The 21,639-nt window shown below is 41.5% G+C and overlaps 1 protein-coding gene across 3 annotated transcripts in view; it reads right to left on the bottom strand.

Annotated features, from left to right (window-relative positions):
* Positions 1-21,639, bottom strand: part of LOC306818462 (rho GTPase-activating protein 6-like) — a 65,280-nt gene that overhangs the window by 7,185 nt on the left and 36,456 nt on the right. For all 3 annotated transcript variants that reach the window (XM_079336058.1, XM_079336059.1, XM_079336060.1), the window contains exons 2-9: positions 11,939-12,098; positions 7,916-7,987; positions 4,788-4,936; positions 4,136-4,264; positions 3,856-4,051; positions 3,667-3,722; positions 1,317-1,467; positions 1,054-1,202 (exon numbers count right to left, since the gene is read on the bottom strand). In XM_079336058.1, the coding sequence (XP_079192184.1) occupies positions 1,054-1,202; positions 1,317-1,467; positions 3,667-3,722; positions 3,856-4,051; positions 4,136-4,264; positions 4,788-4,936; positions 7,916-7,987; positions 11,939-12,098 (1,062 nt within the window). The remainder of the gene's footprint in view (positions 1-1,053; positions 1,203-1,316; positions 1,468-3,666; positions 3,723-3,855; positions 4,052-4,135; positions 4,265-4,787; positions 4,937-7,915; positions 7,988-11,938; positions 12,099-21,639) is intronic.

Genomic DNA, 21,639 nt, shown 5'->3' with positions numbered 1-21,639 from the left:
GTCTCTTCGAGCCAAGCGTGAAAACGCTCCTATTTCCTGTCACGATCTCAGATACTGAAGGCATGGAGCCGTGAAGGAGACAACAAAACATACTTCCATCTGTGCACAAACATGCCAGAACACACCTCTCTGCTTCTCTCATATACACAGCTGAGTTTCTCTTTTCCACACACACACACACACACTCATGAGTCCATGACGTGGGAAAGAATGGCTCAATGGGGAGTGGGAATTGAACAGGAAAGTGTTGAATATCTTTCAACTTTTGCAGAATGGTGATTTCAGCTTGATGTCATCGCTTCTATCCGGACTTATGATGTCAATCTTTACGGCGAAATAATCGATCGTTCTACTTTGATTTGATCCATAATGGTTTTATTTTGAAGCCAGAGTAACGATACAATTTGAATAGAAAAGGGATTCTGTTGGACTTTTCACACATGTGATGTCAGTTTTCCTGACTTAAAAAAATGAACTTGAATATAAAATGGACTTGAGAGGATTTTTTTTTTTTTCTTTAGTTGAGCTTCGGGTGCGTCTGGTTGCTTCACCCAATTTCAACAGGGATACATTTCATACAGCTTTCTTAGAACTGCAGTACTTCCTAAATCTTTAAACAGAGTGTTGCTGTTCCAGGCCTGGTGTGCCTGGAGAAATAAACACAACTGATTCTTATCACTTCTGGGTTCATTTTCTCCCAATGAGGTGGAAACGCAATTCCAACGGCATGCTTATAAGCTGCCTGAAATGTGCTGGCATGTGTTTGCATGCGACTAAAACTCCATTTGGACCTTTCAAACTATTGCTCCCAATTTCACATTCCACGGTCCGTTAGCAACAAGGTTTCGTCAGACGGCACGTGCCCCGTCCCACTGGGTATGTTTCTGGAGTGTGAGCGCAGAAGAGCAGCTAGCTGTAGGACACAGCAGCGCTCGCAATGGAAACGGATCATTGACTAAAGTGGCATTAAACGGTGGCATAGCGTGGGGCCCTTACAGACTGATGCGCACGAAGTGTGTAGAAATTGGGAGTTAGACATCTTCTGACGCTCACCTCCTGTCCGTCTTTGTCCTGCCGGTCTTGAGCGTGGTCGGTCACTGTTGATAGAAACTCCAGGAGGCGATGGAGGGTGTCACTGTTGCAAGCTGGGAGCAGGTAAACCAGTAGCTGAGTGACAGTCGTCTGCTCGTCGGGATCCAACACTGCAAGGGGGAAAAAAAAGTGGATTAGTTGCAAAATCAAAACTAAGATGAGAGCAAGAGAGTGAACAAGACAAAAGGGAAAGGAGTATGAAGGGAATAAGAGATGGTGCTAACATGTGGTGTTGATGAAGGCCGTGTAAAGCTCCTTGGTAAGAAGAGGGTCGGGCATGTCCCTGAGGAACTCCTTCAGCAGAGCAGCCACATCATGGACGCTGTGCTCCTCTTCCAGCTGGACGTCAACGCCCCGATCAAACTCCTCACGCAGCTAAAAAAGGAGAAGGGAGAAGCCAAGGGAGAAAGAGAGGAAGACGGCAAATTAAAAAAAAACATCCCCCACACATAGAACAACGGAAATTATATTCCAAGTAGCACATACACCCACTTTGACTCACTTCCTGTAAGCCCCCCTAGTGACCTGGTAACTTGTTTTACAAATCTTCGCAATGTGACCCTTGGATGACTTCCACTGCCATAGAAAAAAAGAAGTCTATTGTTGGCCATACACTTGTAATGTGTACAGCACATTGACTTTACTTTCACAGTTAATGAAGTTAACAAATCCTCATTTCACAGGAAGCTGACAGTGGTGGCTATTGAATAAATGTTAACATTAGATTACATAAACACAGAGCGGTGGAAAATGAAAATAGATTGAACACTTGTCACACATGATGTACAGATGTGTGAAAAATAACTATTTGATGAAGAGAGTTTATAATACAGTCAAATAATTATAAACATATAGGCGCAGAACGCTTAATCTCATGCAGCACATTTTAGCGTCCAAATCTCGACTCGACAAATCTCTGGGCTTAACTGGGAACGTTTCTGAGTTTCCACCCTGAAGTACCTCAAGACAAAAACCTGCTTTCCAAACTCAAACTTACTTCCACACGAGTCAAACGAACTGCACTTTGAGGGTGAAGAGTGCTTGGGGAGCGGTCTGGATTGCCTTGAGTTCAGGGACTCCACAAACAAAAATGGGCTTTAGGTCTCAATTACAACATGTTTGTGCGAGTCACGTCAAATTGTTTATTTTTACTGTTCTATTTTTGTCCAACCATTATCAATGCTGCTTTTTTCATGTTCGGGATAGGGGCGGGGCTGGAACCCATCCACGCTGTCATTGGGCGAGAGGCAGCATACACCATGGAGTAAAACTGATGACGCTAGTTTTACTTTTGGAAGAGGCAGAATATAAGGTTTAGGACCAAGCTGTAAAAAGAGGATGCAACTCTGTACTGACTCATAACTTTTTTAACACTGCAACTGTATTTCTGGTGCCTTTAAGGTCAATCCTTCTTGGACACAGATAAATCAGTCTCTATCGAAAATCAGTCGATAGCATTTCAACAAGTGATTGAATCAGTTATAAGACTTTGATTGTACGTTTCTTATCTGGGGGGTCTTATACTCTGTTCCAATGCAACACCAAATCTGCTGTAAGCTAGTCAGCTAGTTTTTAAATGTCTTCCTGAATGTGTTCTTTGGAGACTTGCTTGTGTATGTGGATAAATAAATAACCTCGTCGGTCCAAACAACAAACAGGCCTCTTCAGTGCCCTGTGGCTGCTACTAATGGAAGTCAGTGTAAACACAATCATCAGAAAGAATTGTGTAAAAAACGATGTGGCCCACACTGATTGACTCATGATGGCTAACCCTGTTTTTTACAGATCCTCTTGTGTTTACTGGGATCAAAGGTAACAGATAATTACAGGTGTAGGAGTAAGCTGAATAACCTCTCTCAAAGTTGAGCGTACTTAATCAAACGGTATCAGTGTGTATATATATCTGAAGTACTAAGCCTTTGTACTTGTACTTTCTTGCATTAATTCAATAGGGAAAACAAAAGAAAAGCTTTGGCACATTTGCCTACGGAAAAAAAACGCTTTGGTGGACTGTGTTGGATATCACACAAACGTTTCTTGGATACAAGGTTTTGTTTGTTGCTATTAACTCTCATATTGAAAGGAAAGTGTGAATAACATTTAACACATACATAACTCGTCCCACTCTCTGGTAAATATAGTCTCTGATTGTTGTGAGAAAATGTGGCATGTTCTTGCAATAGAGCATAAGAGGCAAATGGCTTGATGAGTTTGAAAATGATACGAGTCAAAGAGTAGGCTCGCCAAAGTTAGAACCAAATGGTTTGCATCTTGGGTGAGCTCAGTTTCCTTTGGGCATGAGTTCCTTTTAGGGGTTAGTAGTTACTAGGGTTGATGAAGGTCCCTTTAGAAGCTCAACACAGGGCCTTGATTTATAGATATAGTTAGCATAGCATCTGTCCATTATCAACATTTGCTTCTCAGATGGTATGCTCAATCAGGCCCATTGATATTCCTCTTGGTGGCTCATGTTTGCCCCAATACAAACCCAATTTAAAGTCCATTTTAGAGCCTAGTCTTAGTTAAAGCTTGGACTTGTTAATGTGGAGAGAGTTCTCATAAAGAAAATCTTACCTGTCTGACTCTCTTCTTTGAGCTGCCAACTCTGAAGATCCCTACTGTCTGCAAACCTGAGCAGAAATCAATCACATTTGAATATATATGAGAGGAGTTTTCTTTGCTTAAATAACCAAGGGGGCAGAGAGGTGAAGACTGAATAGATATAATATATAATACAGCGAGTGTTGTGTAGTGTCTGCTCACCGTTTTTCTCAATTAGCTGGCAACAGCTGTCGACCACCCGCGGCACCTGCCGATAAATGGGATTGAGGCTCAGCCTTTTGTCCCGATGCTTCTCCTTCTTACTTGGGGTCTCAGCAGGCAGGGAGAGCTGCAGGGCTTCCAGCAAGCGGGACTGGTTGTCATCCAGGTCTGTGATCGAGTCGACCGACATGCCTCCCTGCAATACAATCATGTATTTGATCAGTTTAAGCTAAAGATGAACCAGTTCTTGGTATTAAGCTTCGACTTAGATATGACTTACCCTCCTGCGTGCTCGAGGGGCAGCCTCAGGTGTGTTAGGTGACGGTGACTCATTGGCTGTCTCTGACGTGGAACTCAAAGAGGAGTTACTACTGGACAACTCCTTATTGGACGGCCTCTTGGTGGCAAACTGCAGAACAGATGATTCAGCAGTTAGATTTGGCTTTTACTTCATACACGTGTGTTTTTGACAGAGACAATAGCACCCTCCACAGATTCTTAAGTTACTGTATTTATTGTTAATCTTTAAGTGTAATGCAACTGCCATAGAGTTCATAAGCAAGGAGTGTTTTCTTCACTCCTTAGGTCGCTTATATGTCGCTTTTACATATGAAGTCCGGAGACTTGGATTCAGGGGTAACGTATGTTTTATTTAGTTTGCTTATAAATAACAATGTCTCAAGTGCAAAGAGCATATTTCCCAGCATGCCTTTGGATAATGTGGAAAAAGTTGAAGTTGTGCAGCGTATCGGTGAAACGTTCCCATCGGTGCTCAGATACTAAGAGGATTGCGTTCTTAAAGAAACACATCAAGTGAAGCGGGGAAACAGCTGGATCCTCAGCATCAGTCAGCTATGACAGAGACAATATTTTCCCAAACAAAATTTTTAAATAACCAAACTCTTTTTTTTTTTGTTAGTGGTCACACGGACCTGTATAATGGATGAGACGAGGTCTGAGGAGTCCTTGTGCTCCTCACGTGGCGGAGGGTCCTGGCGATAGCCGTCCTGACGCTGCCTGTGCGTTCTGTCATTGGCGATGACCTGGGAGAGGGGTATACTGAAGGCCTGGGGTATGCATTCTGGAGACAACATCAGGAAGAGAGGATAAAGAATGTGAAAATCAAGGGTTGCACAAGTAGAAGATGAATTAACGGAATGACAATGGAACTAAATTAAGCTGCAACAGGAAGTAAAAAAAAGTTATCTGAACTTAGGTTGTTTGAAAACGTTTCCATCCCACATGTTTTAAAGTGAGACAACCTTTGATTTCACTGCCTTCATTGCACAAATCCATCGGCAACATTTCTATACTAAAAATGTTGCCAATGCATATGTGCAATGTAGACATTGTGCAGGAGTTTGCTTGCAATTATTGATCATTTAAAACAAGAAATGGTATAAGAAACATTTGATTTTTAATCCTATCTTATCTGAGTTTTAAATATTGGTATTCTGAACCCTACTTTCAAAAATAGCTTTACAACTCTGAAACTCCAGAAAGAACATCAAACATATCTCCACTTTCATCTTAATTACTTTCCTTATACTCAACAATAAAAGCTGCTACGATGCTACAACATCTGTTTTCCCAAATAAGACATCACAGAAAGCATGTTTAAGCTTTGACAGACCGCTAATTCTCGTTCTTTTCACCATAATAACACATCACTGATGATTCTCTACCACAAGCATCACGTAGGTCTCCATGCAGGCCAATTTTTAGAATCCTCTCAGCGCCGGAACATAACCAGCATGCTATCCAGCTCGTTTGTTCCATCTGCACTCATTTTGAGGAATGACGAAAGACAGTGTTAAGTTAGCTTTGGCAAGAAGTTGCAAGTGACACGGTTACGTAAAAGTTCATACAAAGGCATTGCAACGAATTCGTTGCAGATATAACAAGGCTAACTTAAGAGAGAAATGATGTCATACTGGGCCATCATAGGCTTTATTCCCAAAGCTGAAGCAAGCTGTTGAGAAAAAAGAGCATGCCCAGCTGTTCAACAATTGTGTGTGTGGCCATGTGTGTGGATGGCAGGCAAAAGAAAACTGAGGAAGAGAAAGAAAAAAAAGAAGCATTCCATCACCACAACTGGAGCGCCGCGGTTCGTGAACAACATGACCACGAACACTGTGACACAACGTATTTGTTCTGCAGCCTCGTTGGGCTTATGTAACCTGCACACAGACGTGCACAGATCGTCGCGCACAGTCTGGATCCCATAATGTCCGATGCACTGCCAACATGTTGCAGAGCACTTCACAGAGCAGACCACATTCATCAAGTCATGTCAGATTTTCATAAATCTACATGTTCCAGGCCTGCCGTCGCTGAGGGAACAGCAACTTTTTTTTTCTTCTTTGTGTATTTTCTTTGACGTAAATTCATGCAGAAAGTCTCTTATTGCCTTGGAAAGTTACAAATAACATAAAACTTTTGTTGTGCACAGTCGGTGGAGTTTACAACATGAAAAATACAGAACTCCAAAAACACTTGTCTGCTTTGAAGTGAAACACAAAGCTTTTCTTTCCAAAGGAGCCTGAGAGAAGATTGAACTAAAAAACTAATTTGGCAGGTGAAACCACAGCTCCATCTGGGCCATCTGTTTAAGATAAGGACAACCAGACAACTGGAACATGTATGTTACATAATATTTTAGAACTGAAAGCATTTGTTCTGTAAAAACATTTTCTGAAAGTTCGGTTGGGGATGTCCATCCAAAAACACTTGCCACTATACTCAGTTACTTAATTTGCCATTGGAATGATCCACTTCTATGTAGCTAAAGCATTTGCAGTATTTACAGCCAACGCAGCTGTAGCATACTGAAGGATCTTCATCAGCTTTCCGTCTTAACACTCAGAGCTTGACAGCTGTTTCTGCTGCTTAGCTCCAGCAGTAAATAATTCCAAGCTTATTCCAAGACTTACAGAGATGGCACCAATGGAAATCAAATTGTTGTACGGAAATGTTCCAACAAGAGAACAGAAAAAGCTTTGCATGCAGAAAAAAACATTTTTGAATGTTTGTGACGAATAGTAAAAAAATTTTATGATTGTGAAAAATACTGTTGTAAAAAGTGCTTTTGCGTGCTTGACAGAATCTGAAAACTTCCTATTTCTTCATACGAATATTTACTTGATCGATATGGCTTCATTGCAAAAGTGAATCTGTTTAAATTAGCTTTGCTCAATTTCTTCAAATAATCTGTATGCGGTTAAATCCAGCATTTAAAACACAGCCTTTTTTGGGGGTGGAGGGGAGGGGGGGGACATTTTCAGCTGTCTTACTGCATGACAATTTCCTTGGGGTTCAGGAAAGTTGACTTAAAGTGCTTTTTTTCACCATGTGAAGTTTGCACTCCCGCTAGCTTCTGCTGTTCTGTGTTGCTGTGTGCATCCTTGCATGTTTTGAACAGTTTGCGTCTTAAAATAGAATAGTGGCTAATTTTCATTAGCGTCATATCGCTTGCTCCGTGTAATAGCGGCAGCTGCACTTGTGGTAATGATGGCATGTGTACTTGTATATTGGTCGCACTGGTATGAAGGACGCAGCCAGCTGTATAGACAAAAAATGTATTCTGAAATGTAGCGTAACAGTACTGCTTTAAATAACCAAAATGACTCTTCTGTTTAAAACAGCTGAGGGACAGTTATGGTAAGCTTACAACCAAAATCTGGCATTACTCACAATATGCAGTTTGTGTACATTTTTCACATACCAATAGCTTTATATTGTAATCAAGACATAACTGCATCAGCAACCACATCTCCCCCCTCTCTCTGCTACTGCCAAATTTTCACTTCATGCAGCAGAGTGGCTGCTTCTCAGAGCCGGTCCCCTTCACTTTAAGTTAAATATAAACTGTCACAGCCCAGCAAGCAGAAAGTGTGTTTTTATAACCTCCCGATTCACCTGCCTGAGGGCGGAGACCATAGTCTGTCCTTCTGTCTGACTGACGAGCTGGTGTTTGAGTCGTGCTATGGACTGGGGAAAAAAACCAAAGGGAGAAGAAAGAGAAAAACCCTGTGAACTTGTGTAAAAGAACTTGGCGTACCTTTGTCTTTACTCTTCTCTTTCGCAAGCGAGTCCAACTTCCTCCTCAGCGACTTTTTCCTCTTCTGTCCATCTGTGCCGGAAGAAAAACAAGAAAATAAATCATGGGTAGCAAATGGTTTCCATATCTGCTGTATCTTATCTCACTTATATCTAATAAGCTTATGTCAGGAATGCAGACTTAGATTAACCACAGGGGAGAACCTGTCTATGAACTCAAATCCAGTTAACTGAAACATCAGACAGGATCCGCTTTGGTATTAGTCAGCAGATAACTGTGTTAAATCGCTTATATTCTTTATCTACACAGGCTGATATGTTTGCAGGGTTACCTCAGTGGTAATCATTGTATTGTAATACCATGGTTTACATTTTTGGTCTTCATACTGGAGCCCGACCAATAACTGCATTTGATGGATTCACACAACAAATGTGTATAACTTCATCGACAGTATCTCTACAAATGGATCAAAGATTGATGTAAAATATCCACCCATATATCCATTTTTTTCCTTCCCAATATTAACATCGGTATCTGCCCCAAAACTCCCATATCTGGACCTACTTAGTACGTCAGAATGTCAGAATCAGTTTTATTGCCAAGTACATTTACATATATGAGGAATAATCAGACCGTGGCTATTTTGAACAGTCTGTGCTTATTATTGTTGAATGGAAAGGTGGAAGGCCAAATATACTGTTGAAAGTGTAACCTGAAAACTAGAAGGGGTACAACAGATCCGTACAGCCATATTTTATTGTCCTGACTAAATTTAATTTGCCAAAGAAAAAGATGAGAGTTGGACAAAGAGAGTAACAACAGGAGACGGAGTTGAACACAAATCCTGCACTTAAACTTTTTAGAGGCATTTTGTTTCCATCAGTTAATGGGATGTGATGTTTAATTGAACAGCATGATGTCTTTCGATACATAAAATATCACAGAATCACTGTGACGTAATATTATTGTATCGTGGGCCATGTCTGGTATCGGAGCTTAGAAAAGCATTTTGTATCGTACTGTATTGTTACTTGTCAAATCATTACAAGAAGCCATTCATCATGGGATATTTGCAGTTTGTCTTTGCTGCTCAAAGACGTTGCTTCGGTTAGCCATATTGTATACTATTATTTTTCGGCCACTGTTTCAAAAAAAGTAGAAACACAGTGACATTTTGAGGTTTCCAACCAATTCTTGCATTATGTGAAATAAACATCAGGCTGTCACAGAAGTATTTTTGATGTTTGTTGCAATGTGTCTTACAGGCCATCTGTCTTTTCAAGTGGTCTTGGTAATTAAATTTACAAGTCCGACTTGGAAAAACTAGAATGTAATGATGTCTGACAGGAGCATCACTTGAGTTTTAAGAAAGGTCACTCAGTTAATCTCAAAGTTTGTTATGCATATGACAGCACTTTCCCGGTTTGTTGGACTGAAGTCCTCTTAAAGAAGGAAGGCCACTTTGTCAGCTGTCCACATGATGAATGACTCCTGATTAATGATCAGGAAGATCTGGATATCACGGCACAGGCAACATGAAAGACTCCGACTCCTCGTCTGGGGTCCAGGATGTCGGTTTGTGAAACCTCAGCAACTTCCGATCCTATCATTCGGTCACTCTGTTCTGTTGGGTGTTTGATATCCAAAACCAACTTTGTACGGATCATTTTGGAACAATGCAGAGAGGCATACTTTGGAGTAGTGGTGTAGCAGCCTCAGTTTGAACCCCCAGATGTTCCCTCTGCTGTATCAAATGAGTCACTCATGAAATGCTATCCAATTCCCAGCACAGGTTTTGATGTTAGCATTTACCTGTTACGTCAATGAGCAGGTTTAGTTTCAGCATGTGTCCAATTTTTTTCAGACAAATCTGACTTTGCTGCTTGTCTTTGATTATCAATTTATTGCGTGATACATTGAAAATGTGTGTGTCCTTTAAGGAGTCCAAGCTGAAACCAAAACCCCAGCTTGGAAATGAAATCTTTCAAGACAAAATAGGTGGGAAGCAGTGAGGACGGGGTTTGACACTGGAGAAAGAAAGCAGATGTTATGATGGAGACTGAAGGCAGAGAGAGAGAGAGAGAGAGAAGGGAGAAGCAGAGATAGGAAATGGTTTGGATTTTTGACGGATGGCTCTCAAAGCCGTACGGAAATCCCCCAAAACCTCCCCCCAACCCAACTCCCAACTATTCTAATGAACCTTTGCTTCTTTTCTCATCACACCCTCATCCCATCTCATAATGTCTCTCTTGGTTTTATTTCACTATAAACTCTGTTTTTGCTCTTGGAGAAACTCTAGAAACATGACCCCTGGCACCCCAGATAAATATGAGAAACAGCGGGGCTTTAACGCCCACATTAGTGGCGCTGAAATAGCAATCACACACATACACTCTCTTACACACGAGTTGAAATATTTCCCTAGCAAGCACATGGCAGCCGTTAGGAGCTCTGGAATTCATAAGCAACACAGACAAGTACGTATTAAATCATGTTGGGGAGAGGTTTAACCTTCAGCTGGAATGCGAGGCCCTGGATAATCCACGGGCTGCACTATAGCGCAGGGGAAAACGCTGCACGCTGTGCATTGTGTGCATCTGTAATTTAGAAGATAACAGGACTCGGGTGAAAGTGAAAACTTAATGTCCGAATACATAGCAGCGCTCAAATAATCAAGCAAAATGTAAACAAGCCAGCTGCTCAGTTTTTTAATCAACTGGTTCTAAAAAATATATCAAGAACGAGATAATCAAGCTGTTGTGAGATGATGAATGAGAGCGGAAGCCAAAAGTAATATTTCTGCTCCAACACTTTTTTTTTTCTTCCATCTTCCATTTGTGTCATTGAATCCGAGTAATTGTACATTTTTTACCTATTCAGGCCTGAAAAGTAATTCTATTGAACATGAGATTTAAATATGTGTGAAGCTGACATGACATGAGTTCATTTTTTGGGGTCAGAATCAAAAAAAGAGTTGAAAACGAAACGGAATTAAAGACCAAACATTGGTTGGACTTTATTAAAATATCATTAATAACGTGAATGCTCTTTCTGCCATGATGGGTGCCGGAAAAACTTAATTTAATAGGAAATATTTACGCTATAAATTTGTCTTTCAGGCATGAAGCCAGACATAGTTTGTCATTTTTGAAGTGACACCTTGGATGGCTATTTAAGGGGGCCCAGACCAGGCCATGGCGACATCCCTGCCAAGACCCTGTCATGTCTCCAAACCACCCATGGGAGTTGTGTACCATAGTTTGAGAACGACTGCCTCACTCTCAGTAGGATTAGGTATACTTTGCTGTTTTATCTTAAGTGAATATTTTTAGCATGGGTGTTCCCGTCGGGAAACGAACCACATGAAGTCCACCAGTTTCCGCGCAGTGCTCTATTTGTTCTTTATCTGGATTCATTTGCCTAACTTGGTCATTTACCAAACCTCTACTCCCTCATTGGGCCAAAATACGGTTGTTTAGCATTAAGGTAGCAGCACAAGAAGAGCACTTTTTAAAAGAGTTGACATGAGGACGTGTTGCAAGAGAGCACGCACTCCGCCTCAGCTGCAGCAAAAAGAGCGTCGCGTGCCATTACGAGCAGATACCACGTCAAACAGGAAGCACCCGATCCCAATGTGAAGTGGTTTATATCTACACCCATGTGTTGTCACGACTTCCCCAAACAACGGTCCAACATGACTTCCTTTAGATACACTTGAGGCATGACAGGAGGATGTGGTCAGAGGCTTGACTTTATGGGACACTTAAAAGTAGATGCAGTAGCTTATACAGCGAACTGGGGTGAAGAATATGAAACGAGTTGCGTTTGAAAGTTCCACACTCAATCCCAGATGGGGTTTGTCACAGTTAACAGCCATGTAAATGTTTAAGTCTTGGGAGGTTGACGTTATCTGGAGTTTGCTGAACCAGTAAATCCCACCCATCCTGAACTAGCAAACATAAAATTGATATAACACTGTTGAACTTTGGTTGGAAACATGCGTAAAAATACTCATTCCTCAACCTTTTGGCATGGTTATCTGACATCCAAGGTCATAGTCCTGGTGCAAGCGAGTGTAGGCCACTTCCTGCAGCTTGGCCCTCTCCAGCTCCGATAGACTTTGGATGGCCACTGGCGTCAGACGTACGCTCCGCCCTGACAGGCTGCTCCATGTGAAATCACCCTGGGGTGGGGAAAAAAGTAACACAAAGACTATAAAATAAGACTGTAAGATCATGCAAGAGACGATTAGAATGGATTTTATGTGAAAAGCTTGATTGTAATAAATGAAGAGCTTGGGGTTAGATTATATTCAATAAAATGTAGAACCAGTAATCACAGTCGTAGAAATTACAGAACAAATATGAGGAGCTGGAAATTTACAACAAGTTAGCATTCATAATGGAACATAATCCAAACCAAATGTGTGAAATTAAATACCGTACTCCAGGAGATAAACAGAGAGATTGCATGTGTGTGTCGGAAAAAGTTTGGTCCTTCTCTAAAGAGCAGTTGAGGACATGGTGAATCCAACTGATGGATTTGCAATATGTTCTCCGCGCATATAAAACAGCATTAAGAGCGCGTAGCACATATAGAGGAGATGCAGTTAGTGGAGGATATAGAAAGCAGTCACGACGCTCATTTTTCACCCCGAGGCAAGCCTTTGTCTTAATCCGTGATCAAGGTGGAATAAATTGAAGGGAATTCTAATGATTTTTGCTTTGAACATTTGAGTCATCTGAATGACTCGTCATGCATTCCTCCAGAGGAGGTCAGAAAGAGGGAGAGGTTAAGATGGAGGGGGAAAAGACAGAGAGGAGACACTGCTGCTATTTATCTAATGCCTTATCCAGACAGAGGGCTTACAAGCCTCCTCTAACGTGTCTGTTTTTATGAGCTCTTGATTTTGTTCTGCTGCAAGCGGATCAAAACCATTTTGCGTCAGTTTTTATCTTTAAATAAAATCCAATTCCATCATCTTGACCTTTTTTTGGAATATTCACTTGTCGAGTCCTTTGGGAAAAGAGAGTTCTCTGAGCAACTCGTTTTGACACTGCCTCCCTTTGTATCGAAATGAGAAGCTTTTGGTTTTCCTCTCGTGTCACATGTTGGCTTTGTGTAGTTTGTTTTCAAACACTAATTTGCTTCAAGCCTCTATCAGCGCCGATTTCTCTGAGTCATTCCCCCTGCTGTCAACCCTCTTGTTAAGAGCCCCCTCTCAGTGTAGTGAAGCAACAGAGCTGTCATTCAGTCATGGGAGGGAAACAAGATGTGGGCAGATGCAACCTGGAGAGCCAAGCTTGTGTGCAGACCAGCATGCAACTAGTCCGGCGTTGTTATTAGAGCACAGCTGTGTGTTTTTTTGTACGTGCCCACTTGTGTATACCATTCCTTATCGCTGGCTGAGGAAGCCCTTTTCCCTACTGCTTGACCTCACTCGCAGCTTGAAGGGCGCACACACGTAAAATGCACATGCACACATGTACATACACACACGGCACAAAAGAAAAGATAAACAGTTGGAAAAGTTAAATAGGAGGCCTCTGCTCGGTCTGGCTGGTTTGGCCCAGTGGGGGTTCTTAAGGGGATGGATGAGCTTCAGTTCTGGAGTGTCAAACTATGAAACTCCTGGAATGCCGACAGGAGAGCAAAAGGCGAGGACTAATTCCTGTTGCCACTGCTGGAGTCTGGCCACAATGAGCTGAAAGCCGATGTGACCTACAGTGACTCTATTCAAATGTACAAACCAAGATGTTCCAGAGCCAACCAGCACGGTTTAACGTTTGACAAAGTAGCCTCTTGTTAAGTTGATTGGCTTCTTTGTATATTTAGAGGAGGTTCAAAAGACACGGCCTGGCATAAACCACTAAGTTACCCTTGAAAGCACTTTTTTTTTTTTTTGTACGTTTGTCTGATCTGTTTTCTTGATTAAACATTCAAGACATTGATGGCAATGAGAAAAACATTGGTCTCTCTATTAGGGCCTGATGGATGTGGGATTTTTGGAGCTGATACCGATATCAATATCAGGGAGGGGGAAAAAAACCTGATACGGATATATCAGCAGATATCTGTCCTCGATCTATCTCCCATCTGCAGAGAGAGTTATAGACATTGCATTGATCTTCAAATGCTAATATCGGCCAAGATTTATCAGCTGGCTGATTTATCAGTCAGACTCGAATCTCTATTTGCAGTGGGCTGAAGTGTTACTTCATACATCAGCATCAGTTTTCAGTCAGTACATCTCTGGTAATTAACCTTGGTAGTGTCTCTCTGGCTAGCTGTTTGCAATCGTATGATGAACTGTTGCCTTTTTCTGCTTTAGACACAGTCTGGTTGGTAAAACAGCAGGCTGCAGTACAAAGGGCAAATCCCCAATGAGTGCTTATCTCATTTTTTTACATATTAAGTCATATCAAGGCTCTTGAAACTGCTGGTAAGAATCAGAGTCGAAGTGAGGTTTATTGTCAGGGGACTTTGCATGTAATAGGAATTAATTTGGTTTTGGTAGTTAAGGCCAAAGGAAAGACTGGTTGGGAAAGTACTTGTCTAAAAGTAGTCAAATATAAGTCACTGGAGTCTAAAAATAACTAAAGCAGCGCGCTCATCACATGTTGTTTTTCCCCCCAAGTTTCCCATAGGTCAATTAAAACGTCAAATTCGACTTGGGGATCCAGTTTTTTTTATTTCAATTAAGAAAACGTAGTGAAAGAAATTGGGAGGAAAAAAGCTTCAAAAGTCTTCAAGTGGGTAAAAGAATAAAAGAAAAAGTGTATAAAAGCATCATGATGATGCTGAATGCCCCGGGAAATAGATAAAAGCTTTAAATAAAAACTTTACGGATGAGAGCAACTGATGTTGGATCCAATTTGGCGGTGATGCACTTTAAATCAATGGCCAGGAATTCAAACTAACTAACCCTGCTAGTAAGAATTATGAAGTAGTTACAAATGTCAAGCCACCATAACACAGAATGCCTTTGAAAAAAAAAGTGACCAAAGCATCCATAATTTCTGCTCTGGGGATGACGCGAACGCTTTGTGAGATGTAACAGTGTTTGCATAGCCTGTATAAAGACAAATCTTACCATGCAAGTGAGTGTCACAAATCTTGTAACTCCAAGTGTTTGTCTCCAAAATATATCCCGGTTGCTAAGCCTCAACATGACCTCCGTCATCCATTTTCCTCTCTTATTTATTAGACCTCTCAATCCCCCCACCCATTATGTTTGCTGGAATGGCCGGGAACTCCTAATCAGATAATCTGGAGTTTAACAAATGGTATTTTCTGATAGTTTGCTTCACGTAATCCAATTTAGCACGGGTAGAGATAAATCAGAATGAATAAGGAAAATGCTGTACAGGATATAAATAGGCCAAAAATGCAAAGCGTGATTAAAGTGTGTAATTCACCAAAGCTAAGAAACAGCTTGTTATAATAGGTTTATCCCCTGATTTTACAGTTTACAGCAAATATATGCAATTTTACGTGTATTTGCTTGTTTTTTACATTATATAATGTATTGTATAATAATACAAGCAATATACTACTGTGCATTCCTGCTTTTATTAGCTTTCATTTGCAATAAGGCCACATTTTATGCAAAGTGCACAATCTTTTTCTGACACTGATATATGTCCCTCGTCTTTCTACAAACCCGATCAAATACAAGGAAAGTTTATATTCCGTCTTTTGCCTGCTCCACTTTTCTGAACATGTGCTGAAACAGGCGGTTTAGAGATTTTCCTGTTGTGACATCACAAAGGGCAGTAACCTCTCCCCCAGGTGGGTGACACTCCCACTGCTAGGTGTTTGTTCTGCCCTCTAAGTCTACCTTCTCACCGTAAACAATTAAGCACGGTGCACGAAAGTCCAACCCACATCCCCTTCCAGAAAGGGGGCGTGGTCAGACACAGCTCATTTGCATTTAAAACTACAGACACAGAAACAGCCTGTTGTGAGCAGTTTTAAACGTGTCACATGGTGAATTGATGGTTCCCAGTTACTGTTTGGCGTGTAAAATGTTCTGCAAAGCCTCTGTCTACAGTTTATTTTAATTAAGCACTGTTTGTGTTACTCTGTGTTCTCATGTGACACAAATGGTACACTGGAACAATTAATCACTGTGCTGACTGGACGAGCACCATGCGGTTAAAAGACTAATGCCGCTGTGACATAAGTGCACTGCAGCATGTGGTTTCTATTCTATTTTAGACAAAGGGGAAAAAAAGCCTCGGTTAGAATAAGAATATGTCCATTTCTATGGCAACACAGACACAGAAAATCAAAAGAGTTGGGGAAGTGAGAGCAGAATTTGCCAAGGTGACACAGACGCACAGGCGGAGGCAAACATGTTGTGATGATGCACTGTGTAAATAAGCCCCAAATCAGTGTGGGCAACGTCTGTATGAAGTCATCGTCACATTTTAGCAAAAAAAAAAAATGTAAAAAAAGCAAAATGTCCTATTAACATGCACCATCACATTTTTCATCACAGCAAAAAAAACAAATATAACTCGATGCATTAGTTCAACCTACTGGAGGTCATTATTGCCCATATTGATGAATTGACAGCACCATGTGTAGCCAATGATACACAACATACCGAGTCATTTCCTGCTCATTAATCCTGACACTCCAGAGATGTTTGTGTGGTCGTTATTGAACTGCAGAGCTGATAAAACACGTGGCCCCATCCGGTCAGTGGGGACACTGTGACTGAAGTAACATCTAACCCCTCCAAGAAATGTATTCACACACACACACACACACACACACGGTGCTTTCGAGTGCTGCTGGAAAGATCTGTATTAAAACCATGTACAAGACTAAATAGACACAAAGAAGCAAATCCTCTTTTCAGGAAGAAAAAAAAAACCTGTTAAGCTTTTAATCCACTGGCTTGAGCAATGAACACACTGGAAATCCTGTGAGACTGACATCAGATTTGATCTTGGAGAAAGCTCGATCTGTGTGACACAAGTCAAAGCAGAAGGCAGTTAATTGAAGCTTTTTTCTATTCCGTCTAGTTCTTCCTCTACTTGTGATTAAGGTGATACTCTGAGGCCACGTGTCCACCATGCGTTCTTTTTTTTTTTTCCAATGCCAGCATCTTTTTCCAGTTGTTTTCAATGGGGAGAGGGCAGAAAGCGTCTGCCTGGATGAAAAGCGCAGCACCCGGCGCCTTTTTAACAAGCACTCTGCCGTTTTTGTGCAGCTGCTTCGAGCGCTCAAGTTAAAAAACCGTTCAGCTTTTTTTTAATCCCCTTTGGCCAACTTCTGATTAGTCCAAATCCGTAAGCTTTTGACAGATTGACAAAAAAGTCTGCATCAGTAATGTTTCCCAGAGAACAACCTTAAGTGTATTTGTTCTTTCTATCTATCCTCTCATACATTCAGGGTCGCTTCTCGCGCCCCTCCAACCAGCATCCATTAATAATTTCACAGCAATAATGCATGCAACACTTAACAGGGCAGTGAGAGTAAGTGCCGTTAGATGCTCCATTCGGGAGGCAATGCTGTGGTTTAAAGTTTGTTAGCCATTGAGGGGCCCCAAAGCAGTTGCCTGCCTTGCCTGTTGATAGCAGCGCCTCAGCATACATTTGGCATTTAGCATACAATTTTTGAATGCATATGTCAAACCCCACCCAATGTCAATCATAATGTATGAAGCATAGACCTGTGACATAACCCATTGGTTTATGAAGAGGCTTTTTGAAGTCTAGTGATGGCGGTGCCGACGTTTAATTCAATTAAACCCGAACCCCTAATTAGACCTATGCTGATGACCATTAGCTTTAACTTCTAAACATTTTTATAAAAGTCCAGTGTACAGTTTTTAACCATTAAAACATGAGCTTTCAAGAAGAAAACTGTTTTTTTTTTTACTATTCTAAAAATAAATTGTTGTTTTTTTTTAAAATATGGGACCCAGTGTGGATTTGTGGGCCTTTGGAGCTTGTCTCAAGAGGGCACTTGAGGTACTGCAGAACGTTGCACCATCTCATCGGCTGCATTTGTGTGGATGGAAATTTCATGAACACATAAGGGCTTCATTATTACACCACATGAGTCCGAAGCTAATGAATTAGTGTAATAGTAATTATTAGTGAATGTCAGTTGCTACATTCTTGTGTAAGATTGAGAGCCTGGTTAACATGACTGCCACTCTTCAGCATGTTTGCGTTTTGAACGTGACAGCCTTAAGCTTAAAGTTTTCCGGGAAGCTGGCAGAGGCCCAGGAAGAGATCACTTATGGTGGAAACAGACATTTAGGGAACATTATAAAATTCTTCCCGTTGTACTTCGGGTTTGATTTCTGTTACAGCTGGTTTTTGAGATGACCCTTGTGCAGAGTTTCTGTGCCACGACACTGCTCCAGAGGAATGCACACGTATTTTTTAACACTTTGTGTCTTCTACAGGCTCGCGTCATGCATCCATGTAATAGATTGTTTTCACTGACCTGGAACCTCCTCCAGGGTTCACATCTGCTTGTAATTACTGCCCCCCCACACACACACACACACACACACACTTGTCAACCAGTGGCGGTGCTGCTGCTGGTGTGTGTGCGTGTATGTGGTTGTGTTTTTACATGGTTCTGTCACACAAAAACGATGAATACGTCTTCTCCACCTGTTTCGGGTTCTCCCTGACACTGCCTGAGGAGAAAATAACCTCCAAATGAAGGATTCCTGTTATTTACAAAGTTACATAACTCAGAGGGGAAGTAGTTCAATCACTGGCTGTAAAATGCGAGGTTATCAACTTAATGTATGGGAGGTCATGCACATGGAGAGTCATGTGGGGAAAACATCTCAGCAGGGTGGATAATGTGTGGAAACTCGTTGGAAATGAGAAGGACGTCCAAAAGACACAAAATGGAAAAAAGAAGTTCGTCAGCAAGCCTAAACTGTGAATTCTGCTCTTAATTCATCAGTGATGAATCATGTTTAATAGTTAACCTTAGAGCTTTTATTCTGACACAATGTATTTTAAAAACGAGGCCCAACGGACAAAGCAGCTACTTTGGCATTTCCCTGTTTGCTTACTTCTTAAAGGCGCAGCAAACAGTGATTCAGGATCAGCTGTGGCATTAAGCCAAAAGCGTACTCATTTCACCAAGTTCATTTGTAGTGTGTTCAGAAGAACTACCACTGCCCTCATGTTTTGTCCTCAGTTGAAAATGAGACGTGTAAAATTTCAGGAACAGGTCTGAGGATATTGTTCCCTATTATGTAATATACTTGTAGGTACAGACAGTGAAATTATTGGGGGGAAAAATTACGATAAGCATAAGTTGTATACTGTGTTGCCAAGAGGAGGGTAAAGTATCCTTTAAAAAAAAAAATGCACCTTCATTATGATCCAAATTATGCAACTTTGGTGCAGGACCAGGACGCTCTGTACCATCTTTTTCTTTTCAGAATCCCATCCTGACAACAAAATCTGTGTTTACCGCAGCCTATCGTGGTATTCATTTATCTTGTTTTACTCAAAGGGACCAAAATGCGAAAGTTGGCTGAACATCAATGTCAAAACAAAACAAAGCAGTGTTTTCACGCTTCAAATTTCGAGGCCCTTTTTTTTAATTCACTGAAATGTTACACAACTTATTCCAACGCTGCACAGCTTGGGCTGATCGAGCTGCGTGACGCTTTGTAGCAGTTTCATCATCTGCAACTCCATGCAAGCATTTTCAGCATATTTTTTTGTCTTTATTTCTTAAAGGCACAGTACGTAAATTGCGCCACAATTCTCGCTTCCCTATGTAGCGGTCCTCGACATAACATCCGGTGTTTCCACGGCAACAATAAACACTTTTAGGATCTGGCTCTATTAGGTTTGGTCGATTTTCAATTAATTTAGTGATTTTATTGTAAAGATTGTAATCAACTCTTTCTGGCACTTATCTGTGGGTTTAAGGTTTTCACTATATATTGTTTCTATGTGCTTAATAAGGCCTTCCTGGCTCAGTGACAGTAATGAGCAACTTGCAGTGTGCGCTCCAAATATTCCCCCCAAACACTGGCAGGCACTTCTAAACCCCCGGGCGGACTTCAAACATTTTAAAGACAGATTAATACGGAGGGCCAGCAGCCATAATTAGGCCTGACCATGCAGACTTTGGATCTTGCATAATGGGTTACGTAAGCGACAGAAAATCAGGTATCAACAATGTGGTTGATAGTAGAAGAAGTTGAGGTAATGTGTGTGTGTGTGTGTGTGTGTGTGTGTGTGTGTGTGGTACTGGCTCCAAGCGATCTATGGGTAGCACACAAACCACAGATTACTGCCAAAAAATGAGTCCGGGTGTCAGCTGTCATTGGCAGACTTGTTTCATGTCAAACATTTTATACTTCTGTTTTGAACAGAACGGCCTTTTTGCAGTTGACCTCAAGTGATTTCACCTAGTTTCTTTGTGTGATTTTTGTGCTGTGAGACAAACAGAGATGTTTGTACTCAGGCGACCTAACGTATCTAAACACCGTATCGGAGTGGGTGGGGGCCGTCTCTGTCTCGCTTCCACATCCCGTCAGGAGCTGAGAGCGACAAAACCAGAGGGAGTCTGACCTTTACCTGCATGTTTATCTTGCACGTCTTTTATTTGCCTGTTTTAATTTACTTGCACGTTTCACACCTTGAAAACAAGTGACATAAGGAATCCTCATGATTGCGTCTCAAACACACGCTCACTCCTCTGCACACAATGGCGTTTACTTGTGCGTCAAAGGAAAGCAGGGCGAGGCAGAGCGTGTGTTTAACATGCTTGTAATTGCTCCTCACCCGAAGTTTGACTTGCAAACCACTGATTTGCCTGCAAGGCATGAAGGGAAAACCTATCAAATTGCTTGGGCTGGTCCACAAACTAGTCTCCAAACAGTGGACCGCTTCACTGTTTCACTCCCATCCACGTTTTACTTTAACTCCTGCTTCTTCCAAGGCTACAATTTGATAAGTATGGGTTTAAAAAATCACAGTTTCTGTTCTTCCCAATTAAACATGTACATGTTGAAGCACCATACCTTGATACAACCCAAACATATGAATCCTCATCCTGTAATAGTCAGCCAATATGTCATACCAAAGCATTGTATGTCCACTTTTTTGGTTCGACACACAAAAACCAAGTCCTATAACCAACCTATTCAGCTGTTTACAATCCAATAAACTCTCCCTCTCTCTCTCCCTCCCTCCCCCTCCTGCTGGCTTGATGACTGAGCTAATGAAGCTGGTTAATCATTACTTAATCCTGCATGCAGGGCAGAGCTCCCCAAGTGATTGTTGTGGAACAGGGAGCTGGGATCCTCTGTGATTGAGCTTAAATAAGTTGGAAAAAAAGACATGGCTTGCTCCACTTCAGACTGATGGCAGCCTCTGCAATCACTCCCCCACCTGTATGCTAGTTTATTTGAGTTCTTCCAGGCCTCTGTGTGTGTGTGTGTGTGTGTGTGTGTGTGTGTGTGTTATGGACTGATTAGAAACTTCACTTTAAGGTCACAACTCAGCGGTAGCTTAACTGCTGCCAAACAGAACAGAGCTAGGCGACAATTGCTGGCTTAAACCACCAGAGGTGAGCTGTCAACACGCTCTGCAGCAAAGAACATGGAAAGAATTGTTTCCTGAGGTTTCGTTCCAATTTGGATTCGAGGTCATGAAATTTCAATCAATGCATTCAGAACGTCATGAAAAAAGGATTTTCCAGATCCGCCTCGG

This window comes from Symphodus melops, assembly GCF_947650265.1.
Source record: "Symphodus melops genome assembly, chromosome: 23".
Classification (NCBI taxonomy): Eukaryota; Metazoa; Chordata; class Actinopteri; order Labriformes; family Labridae; genus Symphodus; species Symphodus melops.
This window is presented reverse-complemented; position numbering and strand designations above follow the sequence as displayed.